Source organism: Melospiza melodia, chromosome 1 (genome assembly GCF_035770615.1).
Source record: "Melospiza melodia melodia isolate bMelMel2 chromosome 1, bMelMel2.pri, whole genome shotgun sequence".
Classification (NCBI taxonomy): domain Eukaryota; kingdom Metazoa; phylum Chordata; class Aves; order Passeriformes; family Passerellidae; genus Melospiza; species Melospiza melodia.
In genome coordinates this window covers 20,118,044-20,141,309 of record NC_086194.1, presented here as the reverse complement: position 1 = coordinate 20,141,309, position 23,266 = coordinate 20,118,044, and the positions used below count along the sequence as shown (strand labels likewise).

Sequence of the window (23,266 nt, the reverse complement as noted above, 5' to 3'; positions counted from 1 at the left end):
ATGACTGTCTCAGAATGACAAAATGATTTATAATCTCCAATATATACAACAATCCACCTGCCAGGAGCAATGCCTGGTGTTGGCAGGCTCTGGTAAAAGCCAACCATTTCAGCTGATAAAATGATTGAACCAATGCTGAAAAGAGGCAGCACAAAAAGAAAGAAAATAACTTTTAAACTTTGTTAATATTATTGGTGCCAAGTGTGTAGTTCAAAATTATCAAAACACTTCCATGGCATAAGCTTTTAAAATAACTATTTATTTTCACCTGGACATTGCAGATTCATTCACATGAAAACCATTCAGAGTGTAAACTGCAGTGAAAAGAGTGAAAAGCAGACACATGAGCTGACTGAAATAAATATCTATTATTTCTTACTTAGCTATAATTCAGATAATAATGTAGTTACTGTTAGTTAGTATTATTGATTAAAAGCAATAAGACCAAACATTAAAAAACAAAACAAAGAGAAAAAAAAAACACCCCCCAAAAAACCTCAAAAGAAACACAAAAAAATTAACAAACAAAACAAAATCAATAATAATAACAATAACCTAACAAACAAGACAAACAAACAGAAAGTTCTAAAAAACCCAAAACACCCCAAAAATCCCAACCCATAATCTAGCAGAAACAAGGCAATCAAAGGATGGTCTCTGTGCTAAACTACAGCCACTGTAAATATATTCAGATCTTTTATCACATTTTCTACTTATAGAGAACCCTATCTGTTCTAGCACAGCATTGTAATTTAAGCAAAAACTTTTTCCTGTGAAATGAACAGGTCTCTTCTATAATTTATTGCATTATTTCCTTATCTTGCTTAAATGTGAAATCAGTGCTGATTTTGAAAGAAAAATAATTTTGTTACCAGCTGCCGATACAGCTGCACAGCCAGACTTTCTGTCAGGTCATTCCTGAGTCTCTATTCAGCCCTCTAAAAGTCGCAGCTAAGGTCTATATTTGAGACACAGACATGTAAATCGTGTTTCCCAGAGGTTTTGTTTCTCTAGCTCTTTATCTTCTTTCCCTCTTTCTCTCTATATTCTTCACTTACTTGAAGTGCTCTTCAAGAGCAAATCAAAGGTCAGCTCCAAATGCATGTTCCACAAAGAGCAAAAGGGAAGGAGGGAAAGAACAGAAGAGAAACATAAGAGGGTCAAAGAAAGAAAAGCATGGAAGATTGGACAAAAAGAAAAAAAGGAGGAAGAAAAAACTGGAAACAAGATGGATAGACAGGCTGGCATGAAGGACTGCTTCTTTTCTGTTGGCTGATTTAAGCTAAGGTGTATCTCTGGAGTGAACTTTTTCACTTTTCATGTGCTGCTGTAATGATACAGATATCTTGGGCAGCTTCTCTTCATATGGCAAATGGTAATGTGCTGTTTCAGTCTCCAAGGTTCCTTAGAACAAGAGAAGGTGCAGATTAGTCCCTTTTCTCATTGCTGATGTGCTCCACATGCTAAGCACATCGCTTGCAGTACTTGCACCCAACTTCCCTCAGCAGACAAGGTGCCAGCCCCGTGCCCACAGTGTGCCACAATTTGATTCTAATTCACAACACGACTAAGCCTGGTTCATCCAGGCTTAAAATGATAACACTATTTTATGCACAAAGTGATGTGTTCAGAAGGTCACTTTTTGCAAAGCACAGCTCTGGAAGCAGTGGGCTGAAACTCAGGACTCAGCTGTGGATTGGACTCTTACCTCCAGCCATCAGTGATCAGTGTACCCACTGCATTGTTTCAAGTTGTTTCTTTCTCTGTTGTGTGGATGCCTCATATCAGCATCAGTCAGAATTAAACCACATGATTGCTGGTTGTTTGATCTTTAAGTAAAGGTTGAAATACTGGTTTTGTCCTAGAGAAAATTTAATTTTAAAAAGCACCTTTTTTTTCTTCTTAAAAAAATCTTAAAACTTTTAATTTGTTTATTATCTAGCTAAGTGAATAGTCATTTACCTGCTGAATTTAGCAACAAATTATTTCTTCAGTGCCAGGAGTAACTTCACAATTTTTCCCACTGGAGCTTTTTACTCAGTGATATAGTAATGAAAAATCTGTGATCAGAAAACTATTATTTGAGAAGGTGAGAAAAGCTAGCATGAAAAGGAGTGTAGTTGTTTAAATGGTGGATTTCAGGTCTGGCCATCTGCTCTGAACATGTACTTCTGCTTCTTTGGTGTGGCTGTATAAATCTGTGCCATAAACCACAGTGCATGTCACATACCAACCTTCAGTGAATTCTGCTGGGGCCTATTTCATCAAACACTAAAGGCACAAAAGCAAATGACACAGCAAATAATTTCCATATAAGCCTGCATTTACTTATGATAGGATTAAACACCCTGAAAAAAACTCTGTCATGCAAGATTATCAGGCGCTGGTCTGAAACAGAAAGAATTTATGGAAACAATAAAGTAATTTGTTTTTCAGATTGGTGTAATTCTCATCAGAATAACTTCAAAATTTTACTTTGTTCTGAAGTGTTTACATTAGGAGCCAGAAAGAAATCAGGCAGATCAGGCAGGTTTCAAGTTCTGACAGAATTTGTTTAATATTTAGATTCAAATTCTCCATGAAATATAAGCCTTTTCATGTATTAACTAATTTCAGTGAAGAAATATTTGCTTTGAAATTTTCCAACCTCTCTGTTCAAAATGACAGACATTAGAGGAAGAATTTATCCTTCCCCATGTAATAAAGGATTTGCCTGCACCTAACAGGAAGTCATCCACAAGCTGTCCAGGATAAAAATCTCACCTTCATGCTCTCATTCTAAAACCAGAAGTTGCTTATTTTCTGTTTCAATATTTCACAGCAAACATTAAGGTTTTGTTCCTCTTGCCTGGCTGTGAAAAAGCTAAACGTACCCATTTAGTCAGAATTATTCATTGTGACACTGTTACAGACACAGGTAAAGGACCCGGTGAGAACTGGTCTCTTTATTTCACCTAGTCTGAGTTTGTTGAAACTGTCTCTAGGTCCCTCCCTTTTCAGGTGCTTAATGCTTGAAGAATTAAATGCCATTCTAAACCTTTAAACTGGTTACCATAGTTTCATTGTGTATCTCTATGAAAAACAATTAGATACACTGACCTCCTCCTTCCTTATAACAATTCTGCTATTCAACTCAGGCTGTAATTAGAACCTCTCATTGTGGCTATAAGAGCAATGAGTAATCAGTGTGTCATGCTAGGAACCTGGGAGCAGCTCCCAGCACACACTGAAGAAAAGATACATATAAAAGATAATGATGCCAATATATGAATTTTCTTCCAAATTGCCATCAGTTATCACATTGGACTCTGTAATCTCTAAAGAGTTTCATTCTCTGATTAAAGGAGCTCTCTCTACTACAGATCATTAAGTTCTTGGCTTTTAAGACTTGCTGTGGGACAAGGACTCCCTCAGGTCAGCTAACAGCTGTGTGACAAATAGGTCCCTTATTATTAGTTTAAGATGTATTTCCTTTCAGTTTGATTGAATGTTCTAGAAGATAGATAGCAACGCACGATTTTTCTTCCATTTACCATATATCATTTTGTTTACCTTCAGCATATCTGCTCCCACTCATCTTCTGTGTAAATTAAATCTGATCTTTTCAGACTCTGCCATATGACTTTAATCACTGTAATCTCGAAAGTCTTCTATCTTACTCATTATGCATACTGCAGGCTTTTATGATACAAAGAGAGCCATTACTTTCCTTGAAAATCTATGAGGATGCATAGATCTTTTCACAGAGTGCTTGTAGTTCTTTTAGAATCTTATATTGCACTTCTTCATGTTGATTCATTTGTATTTGCCACTTATAAATTTTAACAGTTTTCAGAATAGAAGCCATATCTATATCCTCAAATTCCAGGTCTCTGTTAGCATACAGATCCACACCACATAATTCTGTTCAGAAGTTTAGTCAGCTTTCTTTTATGACCATTTGTGGGGAGCTCCTGTTCCTCTCTTATTCCTTGTTGTGCTAGTGGGAGTTTACAGCATTTGAGGAGTTTACAGCATCTTTCATGTGTGTGTGCAAAAGGATAACTACTTTGCTGCAGTGGATTTTGCTTCTTTTTTCATAATGGAATGAAGAGTTGCTGTTTTCATCCAGAATCTAATGAAGCTTCATTTGCACTATATTGGTTGCAAAGCCTAATGAACAGAGAAACTTCTACACTGCTATAGCAGAGAGATGTAAATTCTGTTCCCACAAGAAGCTAGAGTTGTGGTTTGGGTGGGTTTTTTCCCCTGTATCATCCAACACCACTCCTGGAGCAGCCTGCACAGCTACACAGCAGCTGTCCAGCATGTAGGCATACATGGCACAGCTCCCAGACAATGTGAGTTTATAATATATTACATGTTCCCCATGTAATGTATTATAAACATGGCCAATCTGAGCTCACACAGAAGGTACTGTCTCACTGCATTGGAGCAGAGTCATAAGAACATTCTCTAAAGGACATTGCAAAGTGTACAGTCATGTTCAGGGGAATATATAGCTACAATCATCCACACATTACTGCCCTAATCTACATACTATTAATACCAACACTGAATAGTTGGCTGAATAACTTTTGGTCATTCTGAACATGCACAAGGCATAACAAATTAGATTTTCCGTATAACAATTTTTTCAGATAAAAATAGGAAAAGGAGGTGTGCTTTGGTATTCTGAAATGAAGCAATGTATTAGCCAGACATGTTCTCGTAAATTAAAAATGCCCCGACTGAACATGGAAAACAACAGACACCTTGTCTGGTTTTTATTTTTCATTCTGAGTGAGATGAGCCCCAACTGCAGGCACAGGATGGAGCAACACAGGCAATGCTAAGTTCTTTCCTCTGCATTACCAGTATGTATATGGGGATTAATGAGGGGAAATCCTGGAAGCAAATCTGAAGGGTTAACATTCTGCCTTCCAGGCTGACTTTTCTATAAGAACTCACTAATAGGAGAAGACGTTTTGTCAGGCAGGATAGATTAGGATGTGCACTGGGATGGAAGTATTCAAGTGCTATTTCATCTGTCTGTCTCTGTTGCTCCTCCTGTTTCAACTAGGAGGAGTTTCCTGTCTAAAAGGATTGCAATGGCTATATCTGTATTTCAGATAAGCTTAAGACTTGTATAAAATGCGGAGCTGCTAATTAGTCAAGATGTCATTAGTCCACGGAAATTAATCGTACATAAATAATGTGGAATTTTGGCTTCATGGCTCAAGAGATAAATTCAGTCTTTTCAGAATTGTCTGTCTTAAAAATAAAATAGCAGAAGAGGATTATTAAGGAAGCTCTTCAAAATTCCCATTACTCTGCTAATGAAGATTTAACACATAGCCCAGAAGACATGGTTGATCTGTAATCCTTAAGGTCCTTACACCACAACAGCACTGGCGTATCCCTGGCTGTTCTCATCAGAGAGAAGAGTAATCGTGACTTTGAAAGAAGCAATTTATCAGCCTCCTAGAAGTACAGTCCATGCTCAGCAGTGGATGGGTAGCTAAGAGTGTTCTCCTTCATTATCTGGATTTAAGGGAGTCATCTCTTGGGTGTGTGCAAAGGCTGCTCTGACCTGGTGCTGTTAACCAAAGTTCACTTCAGGACTGATTGTCCCAAGGGTTGCACAGTACTAAGGTGAAGTTTGACTTGGTTTCCTATAAAGATGTCTGCTATTATTACTGTTATTCACTGACACAATTTTGCAGTAACAGTCAAATGAAGTCTGAGGGTTTGAGACTATTATTTTGTGATTGCAAAAGCATAGGATTGTGTATTCTGTGCCCCCAGTACAAACACCTAGGGAAACCTCATCCATCTCCTCAAAATCACTGTAAACTTATACCATGATTGTCCTTGCCACCTTTTTTTCCCAATATTTTTATTTTATTCCTCAATGAAAAGAGGAACTCCTCCACTTTTTTATCAACTGCCTAGCACTTCATTCTTTGGACAGAGTGCGAAGCCTACAGGAAATGTCACTAGATGAGAAGACCTTTTCAACATCACACAACAACACAGCTGCAAAGGACTGCACAGGCAGGAGGCCATGGAGAGTCAGACTCAAAAAGGGGGTACATGTATCTCATTTCTTAAGGATTATAAGTTCTGTGTTTTGTCGTGTAAGTTTTTCATAGCTTCTAACCAACTAGTCTGATTGGTTGGTTTTTGCCTGCAATAGTTTCTGGATTTTGTTAAATATAAAATAATATATAGTGGTATAGCATTTTCAAACCTGTAAAAGATTTTCATTCTGCATTTCTTAGCAAAACTTCCAGCTGTCCTAAAGAAGACCATGCCTTAAAAATTTGTTTTGAAAATGCATCTCAGGTTTCTAATACAGAGAAATAACTGGAGTAGTTTGATAAAAACTATTTATATTTTATTTAACCTTCATGGTCTAAAACTGTTATCTTCTCTTCTTCTCTGATCTAAGTTATTTGCCGATATTGGTGACAGAAATCTCATTCTATCCTTTCCTCTCAAGTTACAGAGTGAGTTCTCCATCACAGCTATCACTGTAGTCAGCTGGAGTTTCTAGAGATGACAGATATAGAAGGAACAAAATCTTGCAAGACATTTATGAAACGAGATTGTTTTGAATATTTAAGAGAAGTTTCCCTCTATTCTGGTAACAGAAAAGCTTGGCTTCATTAAAAGCCAGGGCAATGTTTGTATCAGCTGAGAGCTATTAATGAGCAATTTTCCCAAGTTTTTCTTGGCGACTCACTGAAAGTTGCAGGCATCTAAACTAGCTGTAACTCTTACTTTCCCTTGTCTTTTTTTTTTTTTTTTTTTACTTGGGAAGATGGAATTTTGTTAGTAATGAAAAAACAAATCTGATAAAGGGTTGAACGAATCTCCAAATTATAAATGAGATTTTTCTGACAGTCTAATGCTTTACCTCAGTGGCAGAGATGATGGCTAAGATTCCCTATCACAGTTAAAAAATAACAAATAAATTAATGTGTGAAGATACATGTGGGAGCACTTAACCAATTTATTTACTCTTTTTGTTGTTGTTGTTTAGCACTCCTTTTCCATCCTGGTCTTTAAGGATTAGCTATGATGTTTTTACTATCTTCATCTTTTTTTGCCTTCACTCTTCCCTCTCCCAATAAAATAGTCCCCATGCTTCATGCTTTACAACAATTTTCCCATCAATTTGTTTTTTGAATTTTTCCTTATAAGTTACCAAGTTCCAGAGATATTATCTTTGCTCTACCTTTATCCATTTTTACACTTTTCTTTATTCCCCAGCCAATGTCAGTGATACTTGCAGTAACAACCTAGACGGACGCAATGGAAAATCATTTCACTGGCTAAAATACACCTTGATAGTCTGACATCAGATTCCTAAGTGGTGTCATGTAGCATTCAGAGATTTGAAGAGGAATGAATGGCCAAGCCAAGGGAGTTAATAGTTGATCACAAAACCCGTGTTTATAGGAAGATAAACTAAAAGATGCTTAACTTTTTTATCCACAATTCAAACATAGCATGAATACGGGGAAATACTCCATCAATAAATGGAAGCACAGCATATGAAGGTATATTTAGATATTTCTGTATAGTAGAACTTTCCTACAGTCCTACCAGTACCACACCTGCTTTATGAACTGCCTCTTTGCAGCTCTGAGGTGAGTTATGTCCTGATGCCTCCAAACCAGCAAATGGCACCTCTCCTTGCCACTCTGAGTAGTGCTTGGGCACAGCTGCAAATCTGTGTTCTTATTCTTTCTTTTACAGCCAAGTAAGTCCTGCAGTGACAAGAAAGAGGCCAATTTTGGTTAAAAGCATATCTAGTTCAACAGAGTATCTGGCAAACAGGGAGAAAGGGAATTATACAATTGAGAGCAATCGGAAAAGTCGTTTGATGGGTGATTACCAGCAGATTGCAATGTTTCTACATGGATCCACAGAGCTTGGTGTCAGCCCAGCTGCAATTTGACATTTTTATAAGATCATCAGTCTGCATAAAAGAGCAGCTCATGAATAACACGATTTTTTGTAGTATGCTGAAGAAGAAGGAGGATTGAAGAGACCAGGTATTTTCAGTCACTGAATACAACGGGTTTCCAGCTCAGCCAGAGCTGTCAGCTGAAATACCATTTTTTCTTTAGACTTAGCATGTCAGAATATACTACTGGCTCTAATTTCTAAAGCTAGGATTTGTTAGTTTATCAATTAGTAACCTTGAATAAGGTAACCCTTTAACCACAGAAAACCCATCTGCGGTGTAAATGGGTTAAATAAAATCTCCCTCTGCCCACTGTATTCGAGTAGAGCTGGTACTTCCTTTCTGGCATAGTCTCTGCCCAGAATTTTTTAACCATAGACTGAATTGCAATAAATTGTGCATCAGTCTCTTTTGGTCTTTGGTGAAGTCACCTTCCTGTCATGTCTGAAACTGGGATATCAATCTGGTTTCTGACATGCCTTGATCCTTTAAGGATTCTAGTTATCATTGCAGCTACAGATTCTTGCTTCTCTGTCACCCCACCCTTCCTCTTCCTCCATCCAGCACTCGTAAGTCATGTTCTGGGAAAATGAAGCATTCCTGTCCCTCTGAAATTCCTCAGTGTGTAGCTGCTAGGGCAAGGCATGTGGGCAGTACCTTGTGCTAAACTATGGCAAATGGCATGAAGTCCTCTCTCACATGTTCAAATTATAGAAGCTTAATAAAAAGATTTAATTGTGTATATGTAAGGTTTCGTGCTATATATTTAAGGAGAGGCAGCTAAAATTTCAAAATTACATTTTAAAAAGTGGTGACTATGGAAAAAAAAAACATGATGTTAGAGTTAGCAAGCATCTCAATGTGCATTCCAGCCCACATTAATAGTTTATGAAACTGTAAAGAAAGAATGAGGTGAAAAGAATTTTCCATGCATTTGACATTACTAGGACTGAAACTGGACTACTACCATCACTTCTTCCTGATACACATTTCTAAAAAATGTTTAAAATTTATGAAGCTCATAAATCAACTGCCATGAATATAATTGGAAAGCTGGTAGAAGTCATTCCATCAATACACTCAGGATGGGGTTCAAACACCATGTGGGGTGCCTGAAATTTAGATGTCAGTGTGTGACCGTCCCCCTAACAACCCTTTATGCTGCAGCTATTTTGAAATTCCCCAAATTGCATGTGTCTCACCTAGGTGTGCAGGGTCCCTTCATTCTCATGGAGACAGAAGGCCACAATAAAAGCAAGTAGACAAAAGCTTAATTGAGGCAAATTAAAGTGACAAATGATATAGTCCTTTTTATTGAATTTGATTAACCATTAAGCACCAAGTGTAAATCAAAACAGCAAATCTTGTGTCAGATATTTTATATTTTGGTCACTTCAAATCAAGACTGAATTTTACCAAACAGAAACTTTGGAATAATTTTACATGGCTGCATTCAAGTGAAGCTTTGGTTTTGACAAGGCATTTGTTGGAGAGGTACCATTTTTACAAAAAAAAAAATCAATTAGAAAAACAAGAGAAAAAATTAGATGACAGGAGAAAAAGATTTTTCTCATATTCTAATTGTGTGTCTTTCTCTATATTAGGGTCCCAGTCCCTCAACTCAGATATGTATTTAACCCTCACATGGGGGATACATGGAAACTGGTCACATTTCTTTTGCTGTGAGAGAACAATATCATGGCATTATGGAAAAGGAAGCCAATTCTAATCTTTGAACTTAATTTTATTTTTTTCTCTCTTAGTTTTCTTTGTGTATTTCTCACTTAGATTCCATTATATTAACTTTGATGCTGCTCTTTGTGATTCCTGGATAAGCTTTAGTCACTGGCAAAAGTGCTCAAAACTTTGACCTTTCCTGCGTGCTCATCACTGTTTATGATCCTTTCTCTTCCCTTCTTCAAAAATTCTTGTTTCATTACAGATGTGGAAAAGGATGGAAAGGAAACCGTTGCCACATAAGTGCTAAGCCTCTTCAGCCTCCAACTTCAAGTCCCCTCCAAAATGGTAGGTCTGTAAAGAGAAAGTAATGTCTTTCAATTCATCCTTTGAGTCTTTCATTTTACTTATTTCTGTCTTTGATTGCTCTGATTTTGCAGATATTTGGATTGGATTGGGTATCGGCTTCTTACTGATTAAAATTACAGTTGCTGCCTTGTATTTTCTTTCGAAGAAGAAAGTGCCAGAAATGTAAGTAAAACTTTTATTTTGCATATAGCAGACACAAATGTGGCACAGAGCAATGGCCAGCTGCCCAGGCTCATTGGTTTCAGTTTTGCATTTCCCTACAGTCTGCCTTCATACGAAACACTAAGCAGAGAACATAACTTTGCAACAAAAGCTGACCTTAGTGGGCCCCAGTCTGGAAACAATGAGCAATGGCTTGATTGCCTAGAATGTTTTGATTGTGGCATTGTATGAATATTCTTGAATTATAAAATTTAGAGGTTTTTAGGATATGCCTTCAACTGACAATTCAGTATTTCACAGATATATTTACAAGCCCTTCCTGCCATCCCTCTGATAATCTCTCTGTTTTTTCTCTCCTTCAATAATCTCTGCTTTTTCTCTCCTCCTTGTTTATTTTACTCTAACCTCTGTATTGCTTCTCTGCCTACCTCTCAACTTATTCTGCTAGATCCTTCTCTGCCAGCAAGTACCCAGCACTGTCCCTTCCTCCCTTTCAGCAATTCCTGTTGCACATTTCCTTGTCCATTTTTGTGCTGTTAGATTTTCCTCGCCCTTCATTTTCTTCTCCAGAATTCATCTTCAAAGCTGTCTCTTTTCCTTTAAACTTGTTCTCTGCTATAGACTTCCCTCTCTTTGGGGATGTTGTTATCTCCCAAAGTATCTACTAAACTGTGCAGACTGCTGTCCTGACATTATTGCTGCTGACACATCTCCTATCTGCATGCTCCCCTGACAGGTAGAGCTGTCTGTGGACACAGAACAAAATGTTGAAGCAGAAACCTTTATTGGTTGTGCTTCTGTTAATTGAGTGCATAGCTTCACCTGCTTTCCTTACATCTTCCTCTTCTTGAAAGCAGGAATAACATTTCCTTATCTGATTTCACAGGGCTTTAAGATTTAATTCATTCACGTTAATACAACCTGCCAAGGCACACATATGGAAAAGCACTTCAGAAGTGCAAGATTACTTCTATTGTAAGAGCTGCTGCATTTTTATTTTTGTCATTTCAATATTTATCTTTGAAAAAAGAGTTTAATTTCTCAAAACATGCTTGATAGTGTTTTAATTCAAAAAATATTCTCGTTTCCTCCACTACTACTTCTGTGCTCTCATTCAACACTCCCTCTATGTTTTTCTTTCATAAATGTCTACTCAAAGGTTACTGCACTGCCATTCACATCTCTTTTACCCATAAATCTATATTTAAGGAATAATTTTTTATTTTCTTACAATTAATTATTCTACCAAAAAAAATTAGTCTTTTTTCTACCCTGTTGCAATATGATGCTAAGCAATATGGTCCTATTAGGTATAAAACAGGGATGAATGAGCATCTTCTTAGTATGGCTCTAAGAATATCCCACAGCCCTGACATGTAGAGAACCAGAGCTGTGAAAGAGAGGATTAGCCAAGCTTACAAAACAAAGCTTATTCTGGTCTTGATTGTTTTCATTGAAGCTTCCAGAAAGGTATGTTATGATGATGGAAATTTTTGTGACTACCAATTTTATCTATTATAAACTGAGATTGTCAAATCATTTTGCCCACATTAATAATTATAAAAAAAATATTTATTTTCCTTGTTTTCAGTCACAGTCTACTTAACATGTAAGTCAAAATGCTTTTTTAGGCATCTTCCTAAGAAAAAAAATTTAGCTAATAAATGGCAATTTGTTTGAAATTGTGAAAACAATGAAATCTGAAATTTTGAATTTGAGAAGATAAGTTCATCCAGGGTCTTCCTCTTCAACTACCTAGTGCCTACCATGATTTGGTATACAAAAATCACAGCTGGAAACATAGAAGTAAATTAAGGCAAGTTATTCCTGAACTGCTTAATCAGTAATCAGAAGTGACAAGTCAAAATGCAGCCAATGTTAATGTACTGAGGTTTGGATCTTTAGGATAAAGCTTTATAATAAGAAGTGACTTGTGTTTGCATAAGTCTGTAAAATGTACAATGTGACAGCACCACACAGAGGCATGAGATTTTACTCCTGATTTTTTTCAAGGGATTTGATGAATGAGAGGATTTTACTGGCACATAAGTTATAGTTACCTACAGTTGGTTTTCACTTCTGTCTGCTTTTAGCCCTCCCAAGCCATGTTGTTTTCATAAAGTCATTAGGCACTGGAGTCACTCTAGCGAAGCTTTCACATGCTTGAGGCCACATTTACTACTTTTTGATAAATTCTTTTGCTTGCTATTTTTATGTAATTTCTGTTAGTGTCCTGTTGCTTTACTGTATAGACCCACCCATGCAGGCACTGGCAGATGGTTCTCCAAAGGAGAACATTAGGAGTTGTAGGTGTTAGCTCCCATGACATCTTAAAATGTTGTGTAGGTCCATCTAAGTCTCAGGGAATATAGTACAGGAATGTGCACAAGAGCTGGAGAAGCTTAAGAGTCCAATACAATTCTTTTTTTTTCATCAGCAAATCAAGTAAGAGGTAGTAGGGATAGGCTGAGTATCCCTTAGGTGATTGCCAGCTAAAAATTTGTCACTAACAGCAGTGAGAACCTAAGTCACATTTGTCCCTCTTCTTCTCTGGAAACAATAATAGTGCTTTTTCCCTTTCCTTCAAACCAGAATGGATGCTCTGCTTCCCCTTTTCTATCTTCTTCTCCTTTGCAGAATTTAGTTTCTGATCTGCAGGCTTTAATCACTCCTGTTACTGAGTGGGAGTTACTGGAATTCATCATGTAAGTTTACTTCCTAATGGACAAAAGCAGCTTTCCATGGCTTGGCAGCAGCATACTTCATTGCCATGACAGCATTCAGATATGTCAGATACTTCCCAGCCCCAGCTGGGGATATGTGAAACCTTTGTATAGAAGCCCCAAATCAGAGAAGCTTGTGAGTTTCTCTCATTCCTGTTTGCACTACAGACATGATGTTCCCTAATCCAGAAGGGAAGGCTGCCAGTTGCTCCACTCCATCAGTGACATCTGTCCTTGTTGACCAAATAGACGCAAAGCTTCATTTTAGCTTCCACTTTTTTGCAGCTGCCTTCTAATGCTTCATTGTAATTTGAAATGTGAGAGTATGAAAAGTAAGTGACTTTCTGTCCAGCCAAGTTATGCCTTTTTACTACTGCCTCCAAATCAGTCAACATCCCTGGAAAAATTCAGGTTGCTTCTTTCCTGTTCCTGAACTGTGCCATCCACTGCAAGGCCAATGCACCACAGCTATTATCAGTTCTGTCAATCTTAATGAACACAGAACATTAAATTTTCCAAAGTATATAACAATGCATCTTGCCACACAAGGAAAAGAGTGAAAAACTGAGGTCTTATGAGAAAGGATTTTAAAATGATAGAAAATCATGAAAAGAAAGGGCCCACAGAGGCCATTTTTCATCCTGCCACATCACAGACTCAAATGTATCACTCCTGAGTTCACATTTAAAAACCTCTAGCAACATGAATTTGATGGCATCCTCAGGCTATATTGGTACCTTGGGTAGAAAGAAGTTTGCTGTTAGAAAGTTATATTCCAACTGCTGATATGTCTGTTTATCATTTAAGTTCATATCTATTCACCATGGGCAATAACAGATCATTCCCTTCCTCCTTGCAGGAAGCTTTTTCTGTTCTTGAAGGCAGTTGTCATGCCTCCTTACAGGCTGCTTTCTTCAGGGTAAACAAGCTCAGTGCTTTAGTCTTTCTCCATAGTTAAGGCTTACTTACAATTACGATGATTCCCAGTTTCTGCTGCCAGACTTTCTGCAGTCAGACCATACCCTTCTGGAGGTCTGGTGTGAAGGAATGGGTGGTATATTCCAAGGGAATCTCTCCAAACAGATCGGAGGGGCTGCCAGAGGTCATTGCTGGCTGTGCCTCTGTTCCTATATCCCAAAGAGATAAACAGAATGACAGCATAATGACATTTAGTGAATGGTTTTCAGCTTGTGACCTGGAACAGAGACAAATACAGTTCATGTATAATGGGAGAAAAATGCGCAGTTTTATGGGAAAGAGTAAACCAAAATTTGGAAGCATTAGCCATAAATGTTGGTTGGGAATTGTTGTACTAGTCCAATGCTGCTATCCAAATCCATTGATTTCTCTTTAGGGTAAAATTCTGTTCTCAGAAGTTTTCAGTTTTTCTGAAATGTTACATCTGATGATCACCACACATAGGAAGGACTGCACAGAAACAGAAGGAAACACACTGAGGCACAACCAGTCTCTGTAGTCTGCAGCCTTCAAGATCACGAAGATGAAAGTTGCAAAAGAGTGATTTAATTTAAAAAAAAAATTACTTCCCCAAAGTGACTCAAAAGATACAAAGTACAGACTTAGGAAACCCATAGAGCACATTAACAGCCAAATCAAACATCCAAGTGGCTTGTACATTATTTTAGATGCAGCTTCTGGAAAGTCTTCTCTCCTTGCATCATGCCTCCTTTTATGGGATGTGCAAAATATAGCTTACTTCAGCAAACCTAAATTTAGTTGAAAAGATTTTAGACATGCTTTGGAAATTAAGATCTTGAGTTTTAGTTTCTCTTAAGAACTGCAGCTTTAGCACACCTATAAAAATTCTTTTAAGGGATTATTTTAATTAGTAGCCTTATTGTAATTAAATCTTTGGTCGACTAGGACTTTGTCATTGTTGCTATGGATCAGATGATAAGCATTCCTCCAGCATTGTATTTCCTAAGAATCTGTGTTCTGTATGAAAGAAAGTACAAAATTATGAGCTCTTGCATCCAAAAGAAAAAGAAATCTAGATACTTTAATTTTCATTAACAAGAATGATGTTACACAGCAGACTGTTTATACACTGGTGGGTATTTTGTGGAGCATAAAACTTCTTCCTGTCTTTGTGAAATTGTAGTGGAGAAACCTCTGACAATCAGTAGTTTTTGCTACTAAGGAATGCAGATGAACTTGTAAAGCTATGCCTAATGTTACCTCACCCTAAGATGATTAATTCTCTCCATTCCTATTGTGGCATTACTGGTTATGTTAGAAAACCCAGTTCTCTCTACACTACCTTACACACATATTTGAGTATTTTTTACCTTTTTTTTTACTTTTTTTTACTTTTTTTACTGCAGTTGCTACCTCATCAAATTGATAGATTACAGCACTTGTGCAAACATGTGATTAAACTTTCTCTTACAAATTCTTTAAGGCCTTTTAAGTAATTTGAAAATATTTTAGAAATTTTAAGGCCATCTATTGATATCCTTTAGAAAGTATTGCTTGCTACATTCACAAACAGGGATATATAAGTTTGTATGAATGAACACATATCTATGTATGAATCTACATGTATCTACATATATCATATGTATGAATCTGTGTTTATATATGGTGTATGTATGTGTAGCATAAGTTATATAAGGTAGTATATACAAGGTGACTTTTGAATTTTGACAAAAATGTTCGTAAGAGCAGGAGTGAAATTGAGAAATTTCATTTTCCACCTAAGTTTCTGGTGCATAAATTCAAGCAGTGCTCATCTTTTGGACCATAAAATTCCCATAATCCCTAAGATTCAGTGACCAATACATATGCTTTTCATGATTTAGATCTAGAGGGGGAAGACACCTGAAATCTCCTGGACTCAATTTTATTGTTTGAGACATAGACAGGACTGATTTCAGCACAGTAACCAAAAATGTGTTGTGGAAGAACTTGGCCAGCACTCTGTTAGGTGCCCACAGTTTGGCCCAGTGTCCTTCTGGTTAGTTCTCCTCCTTGCAGAGGAAGCTGGAGATCTGTGTTCAGCACCCTCCTGCCCTCAGGACGGACCCAAGTGCTCAGCATGCTCTTGCCCCAGTAAGCTGGGTATGTGTCCTGCACAAACTGCTCGAGTTTAAAGGAGTGATGAAAGAGAATCAGACCAATCCCTGTCCTTACCATTTGCTCATGGCACAGAAAGGGTGGTTCACACTGAGAACTGTGTGACCTGTGTTGCCCTCTGGAAGTGTCTCAACTGACTTTAAAGAGAAGTGATTTGTTTAATTCCATATCATGCTTTTAGGCCATGCAGTTGGTTTGTGAGGTCTCAATGAGGCACCAAAATTAAGGCATGCAAGTGTGGCCCTTTGGGCACTAGTTTAGAAGCAGAGCCAAACTCCTTAAAAACTTCTCATCTTAGTTTGCTTCTGGCCTTATATTTTGTGAACCATGCTTTCATATTTAGAGTAAAAAATAAATTTTTTACACATTTTCTGGACTTCATTCAGGAGGAGTGGGATGAAAATATACACTTAGTAGGCATATAAATAATCTTTCACTGCTTCACTAAGCAAACTAAATGAGTCAGAATATCATTATTTATTACAGTTAAGATTAGATCAAATGAAAAAATTAACAGGTTCAAATATTCAGCTCTCCCCATTGTTGTGTCAGGTAATCAAAATAAATTATGAGACTGGCATTAGAAGCAATTATTTTCTGACAGTCTTGTGAAATATTTTAGGGAGACATGTCTGGTTTAGTATAAAATTCAAATTTAGTTTCTTGCACTGATTTAATTCATAGGGTAGAATATTTCTGTGCCTTAACTTGTGTTTTCCTCCCATTCAGCCATTCTGGTTTTAGCTATTTGTGACAGAAATTATTCAATGTGTCTCCTCCGTGGTTCCCACTGAGGAACAGCTTCCCTTCCCAACATCTCTGTGGGCTGTGCTCCTGTGGCTGCTCTTGTCCCCTCAGTCCTGTCTACCCCAGAAACACAGAGCCTGTCTATCAGATTCTAGGGAGACATAGCTGCAACCACCTGCAGGAGCAGCTTTGGAACAGAAACACATAACAAAATTTATTTCTCCATCATCAAGGCTGATGGGAAGCTTTAGGGAAAATTTTTGTCTTAGAACACTATCCATGCAGATTTTTATGTACACAAGGCATAAAGACTGTGGATAAAAGCCCAAAGAAATACATGCATCACTTCAGAAGCAAAGATAAGCTTCTGCTTCATTCTTCAGTAATTTTAACTAATACATCTGTTGCTTTTTATGTAGTATTGGAACAGCTTTGATGATTCTGGGCATCTCACTATAACAAAGACATTGAGGCGCTGGAGAGAGTCCGGAGCAACAAAGCTGGTGAAGGGTGTAGAAATTAATTCCTATGAGGAGCAACTGAGGGAGCAGGAAGTGTTTTGCCTGCAAAAAGAAAAGAAGGGTTGGGGGAGACCTTACTGCTCTCTATAACTGCCTGAGGCAGGAGATTGTGGCCAGGAGAGGGTGAGTCCCTGCTCCAAGGAATGAGTGCCAGGACAAGAGGACATGGCCTCAAGCTGTGCTAGGGAACTTCAGGCTGGACATCAGGAAGAATTTATTCATCAAAAGGGTTGTTAAGCATTGGAACAGAGTGCCAATGGAGGTGGAGTCACCAAACCTGGAGGTGGAAGGGGCTGGACATGGCACTTAGTCCAGCTGAAGAGGTGGTGATCAGTCAAAGGTTGGGCTCAGTGATCTTACAGTTCTCTTCCAACATTAATGAGTCCATGATTCTGTGATTTCAAGCAAGGTGGAATATTAACAACTAGTCATCTATTAGGGAAAAAAAATTAGATCTAGGCAGCATGTTCCATGCCCATTCTGCTTTTGCAGAATAAATCTGATTAACTGCACAGGTCATAAGTGCTTCCAGAAAGAAATGGGGCATGTGAAGACCTCTATCAACTTTAAATCTCCAGATGAGGTAATGGACATGAGATTCATAAATAGCAAAATTTGTCCTAATACTCTATTATAAATTGTTTGAGGCATTGTATTAATTAGTGAAAAATTTGTATTTCAATACCTCAAGTGATTATTTGTTCCTGTCTTTGTAGAAAAAGATATGGGTGGAAAAAGCTTGTATAGCTTTAAAACAGATGCTGATGATTTTGACCCAAAATGCATGTTCTTTCCCAATTAATTGGAAAAGTGGAGTACTTATAACAATGAAATAACTAAGGTGCTCTTGAACTTGGAGCCTAAGACCATGTTAATCACTGAATTGTCAGTGTGATAGCAAAATACAGGAAGAACATGATCTCATTCCATGCAAAGAAATTATAGGAATGCAACTTTTAAAGTAATCTCATGTTTGATTTAATGTATAGCACCATACCTGCATTTTATAAATACTAAATAGTTCTATGCACATCCAGAAGCATATATATTTTTTGAAACAACGTATGAAAAATTTTTATTTTAGCCTAGACATTATTTATCCAGAATATTGGATTAATTTCATTAATTTCAGTAGAGCTCAGTTGTAAATATATATAGCCTCCAATTTTTTTGGACTCAAGTCTTTTGAATTTTAATCTGGTTCTTTGATGACCTGTGTCATATGGTGTTTTTTGTTCCTTTTTTTTTTTTTTCTTGTTTGACTTCCCAAGGAAAGCGCAGAAAAGTGCTATTTCTTCATTTGCCAATCCATTGTACAAAGACCTTAGATCATCTGGGAAAGTAAAGGTAAGCTGTTCAGAAAAACGTATTTGAGGAAGTCCTCAAATAGTATTCCATTAAAAGAATGTAATCCCTGAGAGAATGCTATTTAATAAGTGACAATAAGAAATTAACTCAATACTCAGATCAGTTCCAATGCATTTTCAAAACAACACAGTAATAGTTGAAGTCAGCTTAGTTTTGACAGCCTCTCAGTGTTTATAATTATCATGACTATAGGCTGAAGATTTGGAGGAAAAAAAGTATTTTGGATTAAATATTTACCCACACTTAGATAAGAATAAACTCGCTGGGACTCATCTCCTTTTGTACCTGGAAAATAAACAAACAAACAAAATCAAGAAAAACCATCCAACAAAGCAAACACACAACAAAAGAAACACATCAACAACAATAAAAACATAAAATGCATGATTTGGCAACCAAGTTGCCTTTGCACACTCACTTAACTTTAAAAAAGGAGTTTTTAGTCCTCCCCAGTACCTTAAACATACATCACAATTTCCATCACTGTAAAATTCACCTTGACACTAAACAAGCAATTGGCCACGCATTGCCCTAGTACCCTTTCTCGAACAGAATTAAGAAACTGATAGAGTAACAAAGAAACTTTTGCATAAAATAGGTATTTAAAAGTGAACATATTACAGAGAAAAGAATTAAAGGCAAGATTTAATTCTCAAATTAGAATGATAAGTAAAAATCATGTCCTAAACTTAACAAGGAATAAATTATTGATTAAATGAAAGTATATGTGATATTTTGTTTATAATTAAAAAAAAAAAGACGAAGAACCTTGGAAGAAAAAAACACAAAAAAATTTAAAATACCCTTCCTGCCCTCATTTTGATACTACCCTTATTAGCATTGAAAGAGCTAGGCTTGATTTGAAATAGAAAATAAAGATTGTCCTTTGCACAGTCGATAATATAAGATTCCACTGCAGCTTTGAATAGGATTAACTCTGACATGCCATTTACTTTCTGTAAAAAGGTCCTTACACCTGATTTTAGAGACATTAGATCAAATGAATTCACTTACAGGTTGGAGTTTGTGAGAGCTCCAAGTTGGAAATATTCCCATCACAATCATGTCCAATTCATCAGGACATTTTTATTTTAGTTAAAATAGATTCCTGACAGGCTTCATTTAATAGCAAGTTGAAAAACAGAAGCACAGAGTCAGGAGAGACATTTTCATGGAAGACAGCCCCAGGCATCGTGATTGAAGTCCAGCCATGTACCAGAACTTCCTCTATTTTCTCTAAAACTGGGAAAATACATGTTTACGTTAATTTCTCTTTTTAAAAGAAAACAGGCATTATGAGTTTTCTCCAAGTCTGATGAGACTTAAGTCTGAATGGTGTATCATCAATCAAAAGAGATGACAGAATGTGAGCAAAAGCTGTTGTCTCCAGCTGAATACTCACAAGTTATGCCCTAGTGGGAGTCTCTGAGCTTCATAAAGAACAGTTCTCCTGAACCTTCCTGAACACAAAAATCATGTGGGCTTAGGATAGCTCTACTCTTGCTCATAATGCTGCCTCGTAATTTTGGATCCATAGAGTGTGTTACACAGGCACCACATGGCAGAATATATTCTTTTCAGCTCACTAAAAATATTCTGAAGCAGTTTTTTTCTTTTTATAGTCTCCTAGGTATGCCATCTCATCTGCTGTTCAAATCAGTGTTTCTCCATGGCATGAGGTATGTAATAATATATTTCTAGGATGTGGGTTGGACTAGAAAAGGAAATTCATTTGCAGAGGAAAGGGGAAAATGTCACTTAAAGTCAATGGCTTACTCCTACTTGTACTGTTAGCACCTCTGGAAATCTGAGAAAGATGACTGGGGCTGAATTGGTTGGCAAGGACCTCATAATAAGAATTCTAGTAGTGTTGCTCTTCATAGCTACTTGGTACACCCTACACTAAAGCAGTAAGTTTCAGTCTGGGCAGATGCTGAAGAAAATGCTTAGAATTACTGAAATCCTTTCCTGAAGGAAAGGTTCATATTATCTATTTTCTTATAATTTTTCAATCAAGGAAATTATAACCATTTCCATGAATAAAAGGAAATTACAATGCTGTGTACCAAAAGTAGTGACCCACTGCAATTACACTATTGTACACAGATTGCCTAATATAATGTTAAATGTATATTGAAGCAAGGGCTCTGGAGACAAGGGAAAAAAGGTGGAAACAGATGCAGAAGTAGGTTAAATTACTTGATCAGGGGCACATAGTAGGCAATTGTTTTGGTGGATCTATGCTAACTTTATTTAGCTGAAAGTCTGGTCTAAAAGTGTTTCGAGATTTTATAGTTTTCTTTAATATGTTATTTCTATAATCAATCTATAGCCATTTGTATGTGCATTTAAAAAAAAAATTGAATCACTTGGATATTAAATTTCTTTTTTTTTTCTTTTAGTATCCGTTTAATGAAAATGTGAATGCCACTTCTTTTCCGAATCCCCTCTATGGTGTAGCAGCAGAAGACATGGAAAAATTATGTAGCTCCTTGAAAACTTAAACACAACGCAGGATCAATAGTGATTGTAACTCTTTGCCTAAAGATTTGTTATAAAATCTGGAAGGGTGTCATGATACTGTAGTATATGCAATATGAATTAATAACTCATCACCGAATAACTCTTATTAAAACAATTACATTTAGAAAGTAAATTTATTTTGAAACTGAAATCCATACATAAGTAAACCATAATTACATATTGCCTTCTGTCATTTCTGTTGGTGTAGAAAGAGATTGATAATAATAACTATGAGTTCATTTTACATTTATGCAGTTTAAATTCTAGTATGTTAATAAAATGTTTAATCTAATCCAGATTCTTTATGTTTAGGAATCATAATTTTATGTCCATTATTTGAGAAACGATGACTTAAATATTTCTGTAATTTTGCATTAGAAAGGGATTTTAACTGACTCTATTAGTGTTCCAAGATGCAGAAGCAAAATAAAAGTCATTATAAAATTGGAAACATATCAAACTAAATCGAGAGTGGTCATGAATCATAGATTTGAATATTGGCTCAGCATATGATTCATCTATGTGATGCACCATTATATGAATTTACTTTTAAAAAATATTTTTAATATTAACCGTGATAGTTAAATCTGACCAAATTTCCCTCCGGTCAGCTCCACAGTTCTGTAGTTCTGACCACAGTGCTCTGATAAATTTAGCTTAGCGGTTGTCAGAGGGTGGAAACTGGCATGTTCAGGAAACCATATTTCTGCTGAATAGGTTGGCCTCCCACACAGCTAAGACTTGTGTCAGCCCATGCCTCCATGAGAAAGGTATCGGGGAACAATTCTGGAGCGCCTTGTGATTGCGATTGTCATCCTCTGTGGTACCGGCATAGCTTCTAACAGTGTTTACACTTTAAATAACCCGACAAAATGTCATCTTCCATAATACCCACTTGCATTACATGATCATCATTTTTAGCTTGAAGGCTTAAGTGTTCCTGCTGTGCTTGTGTTTTCTCCCTTACTGTATTTCTACAGCCTGCTTAATTCTAAACCCATTGGCAAGTCTGAAAGTTACTAAACTCCTACAAATTGCATAAAAACAGACATCTGCACTGTAGATGGTGTCTCTGTTAATACCTTTACTCAAGGAAATCAGAATTGCTTGACATTTATTAGACTTTTGGGACTCCAGACAGAAAAGCATACTGATGCCTGCCTTCATTCCATCATACACAGGGTTTCTTGGTTTGGGTTTTCTTTGTAGAATAACCATAACCTATATACCTTTCTATATATGTATATATCTTCCTACATATCTATGTATTTTTTTACCTGGGGACACAGAACTATTTTTTTACTTTTTGTTTGTCTGACTGGCATATTGTTTCATGGGTAGTAGGAATAGCAAGGTGTGATGTTGGCCCATCATTCTCCCCATATCTTTCCAGAATTTGCTCATAAGTGCCTCTCTGCTGCATTCATACACACACTTGCCTTGATGCCATCTAGTTGAAAGTTACCAAATGTTATTCATTAAGGTTTTAAATAAGAAAATGTGCTCACACATGCTGCTTTCTTTCTGAAACAACTTTAGTGTGACTGAAGCATAGAATTTGTTTATTAAACTTGTACCTGTTAGGTTGAGACACAGAGAACACATTTGATCCTGGAAAGTTCCAAGTGTCTCTAGCTCCAGAACTCTGATATTTTGATGAATCTGTGTGAGATGATTGATCTCTGTGTTACAAACAGACATTGAACATCCTTACGTAGTCAAGCTCATGTACTCAAATTCTCTATTTATTCTGCAATGGACTAGCTCTCCCTGCAGAATTCCACTAAACACTAAAATTCTGGCTATGCTATAGTTCTTAAATCTCCATTCATTGTGTCATGCTGTGTGTATCTGCAAAAAATTTCAGTAATGAAAAGAATAAAATTAACAATGGTTAATTTGATCACATTCTTCCTTATGAAAAGAAAACCATTTATTTTACTGTTTATGGTATTCATCTTTTAATGCCCCAAATAAAAGTAGATGATTATAAAGAATTGTTGTAAAATAACTCAGGGAAAAACATATTACTCTTCAGTAATGATGAGTTATCCTCTGAGAGAACTGTGACTCTTCTGGATAATCTCTGAAACAAGATAGGCCTTTTATCAAAATAATTTTCA

The 23,266-nt window shown here is 36.8% G+C and overlaps 1 protein-coding gene across 1 annotated transcript in view; it reads left to right on the top strand.

The window, feature by feature from the left end:
- The window catches only part of MALRD1 (MAM and LDL receptor class A domain containing 1), a 233,366-nt gene extending 212,078 nt beyond the window's left edge, over positions 1-21,288 (top strand). Inside the window, exons 36-40 of the mRNA XM_063176389.1 lie at positions 9,900-9,982; positions 10,075-10,165; positions 18,524-18,599; positions 20,243-20,299; positions 21,023-21,288. Coding sequence (XP_063032459.1) covers positions 9,900-9,982; positions 10,075-10,165; positions 18,524-18,599; positions 20,243-20,299; positions 21,023-21,124 — 409 coding nt within the window. The 3' untranslated portion in view covers positions 21,125-21,288. The remainder of the gene's footprint in view (positions 1-9,899; positions 9,983-10,074; positions 10,166-18,523; positions 18,600-20,242; positions 20,300-21,022) is intronic.
- Positions 21,289-23,266: the final 1,978 nt, after the last annotated feature.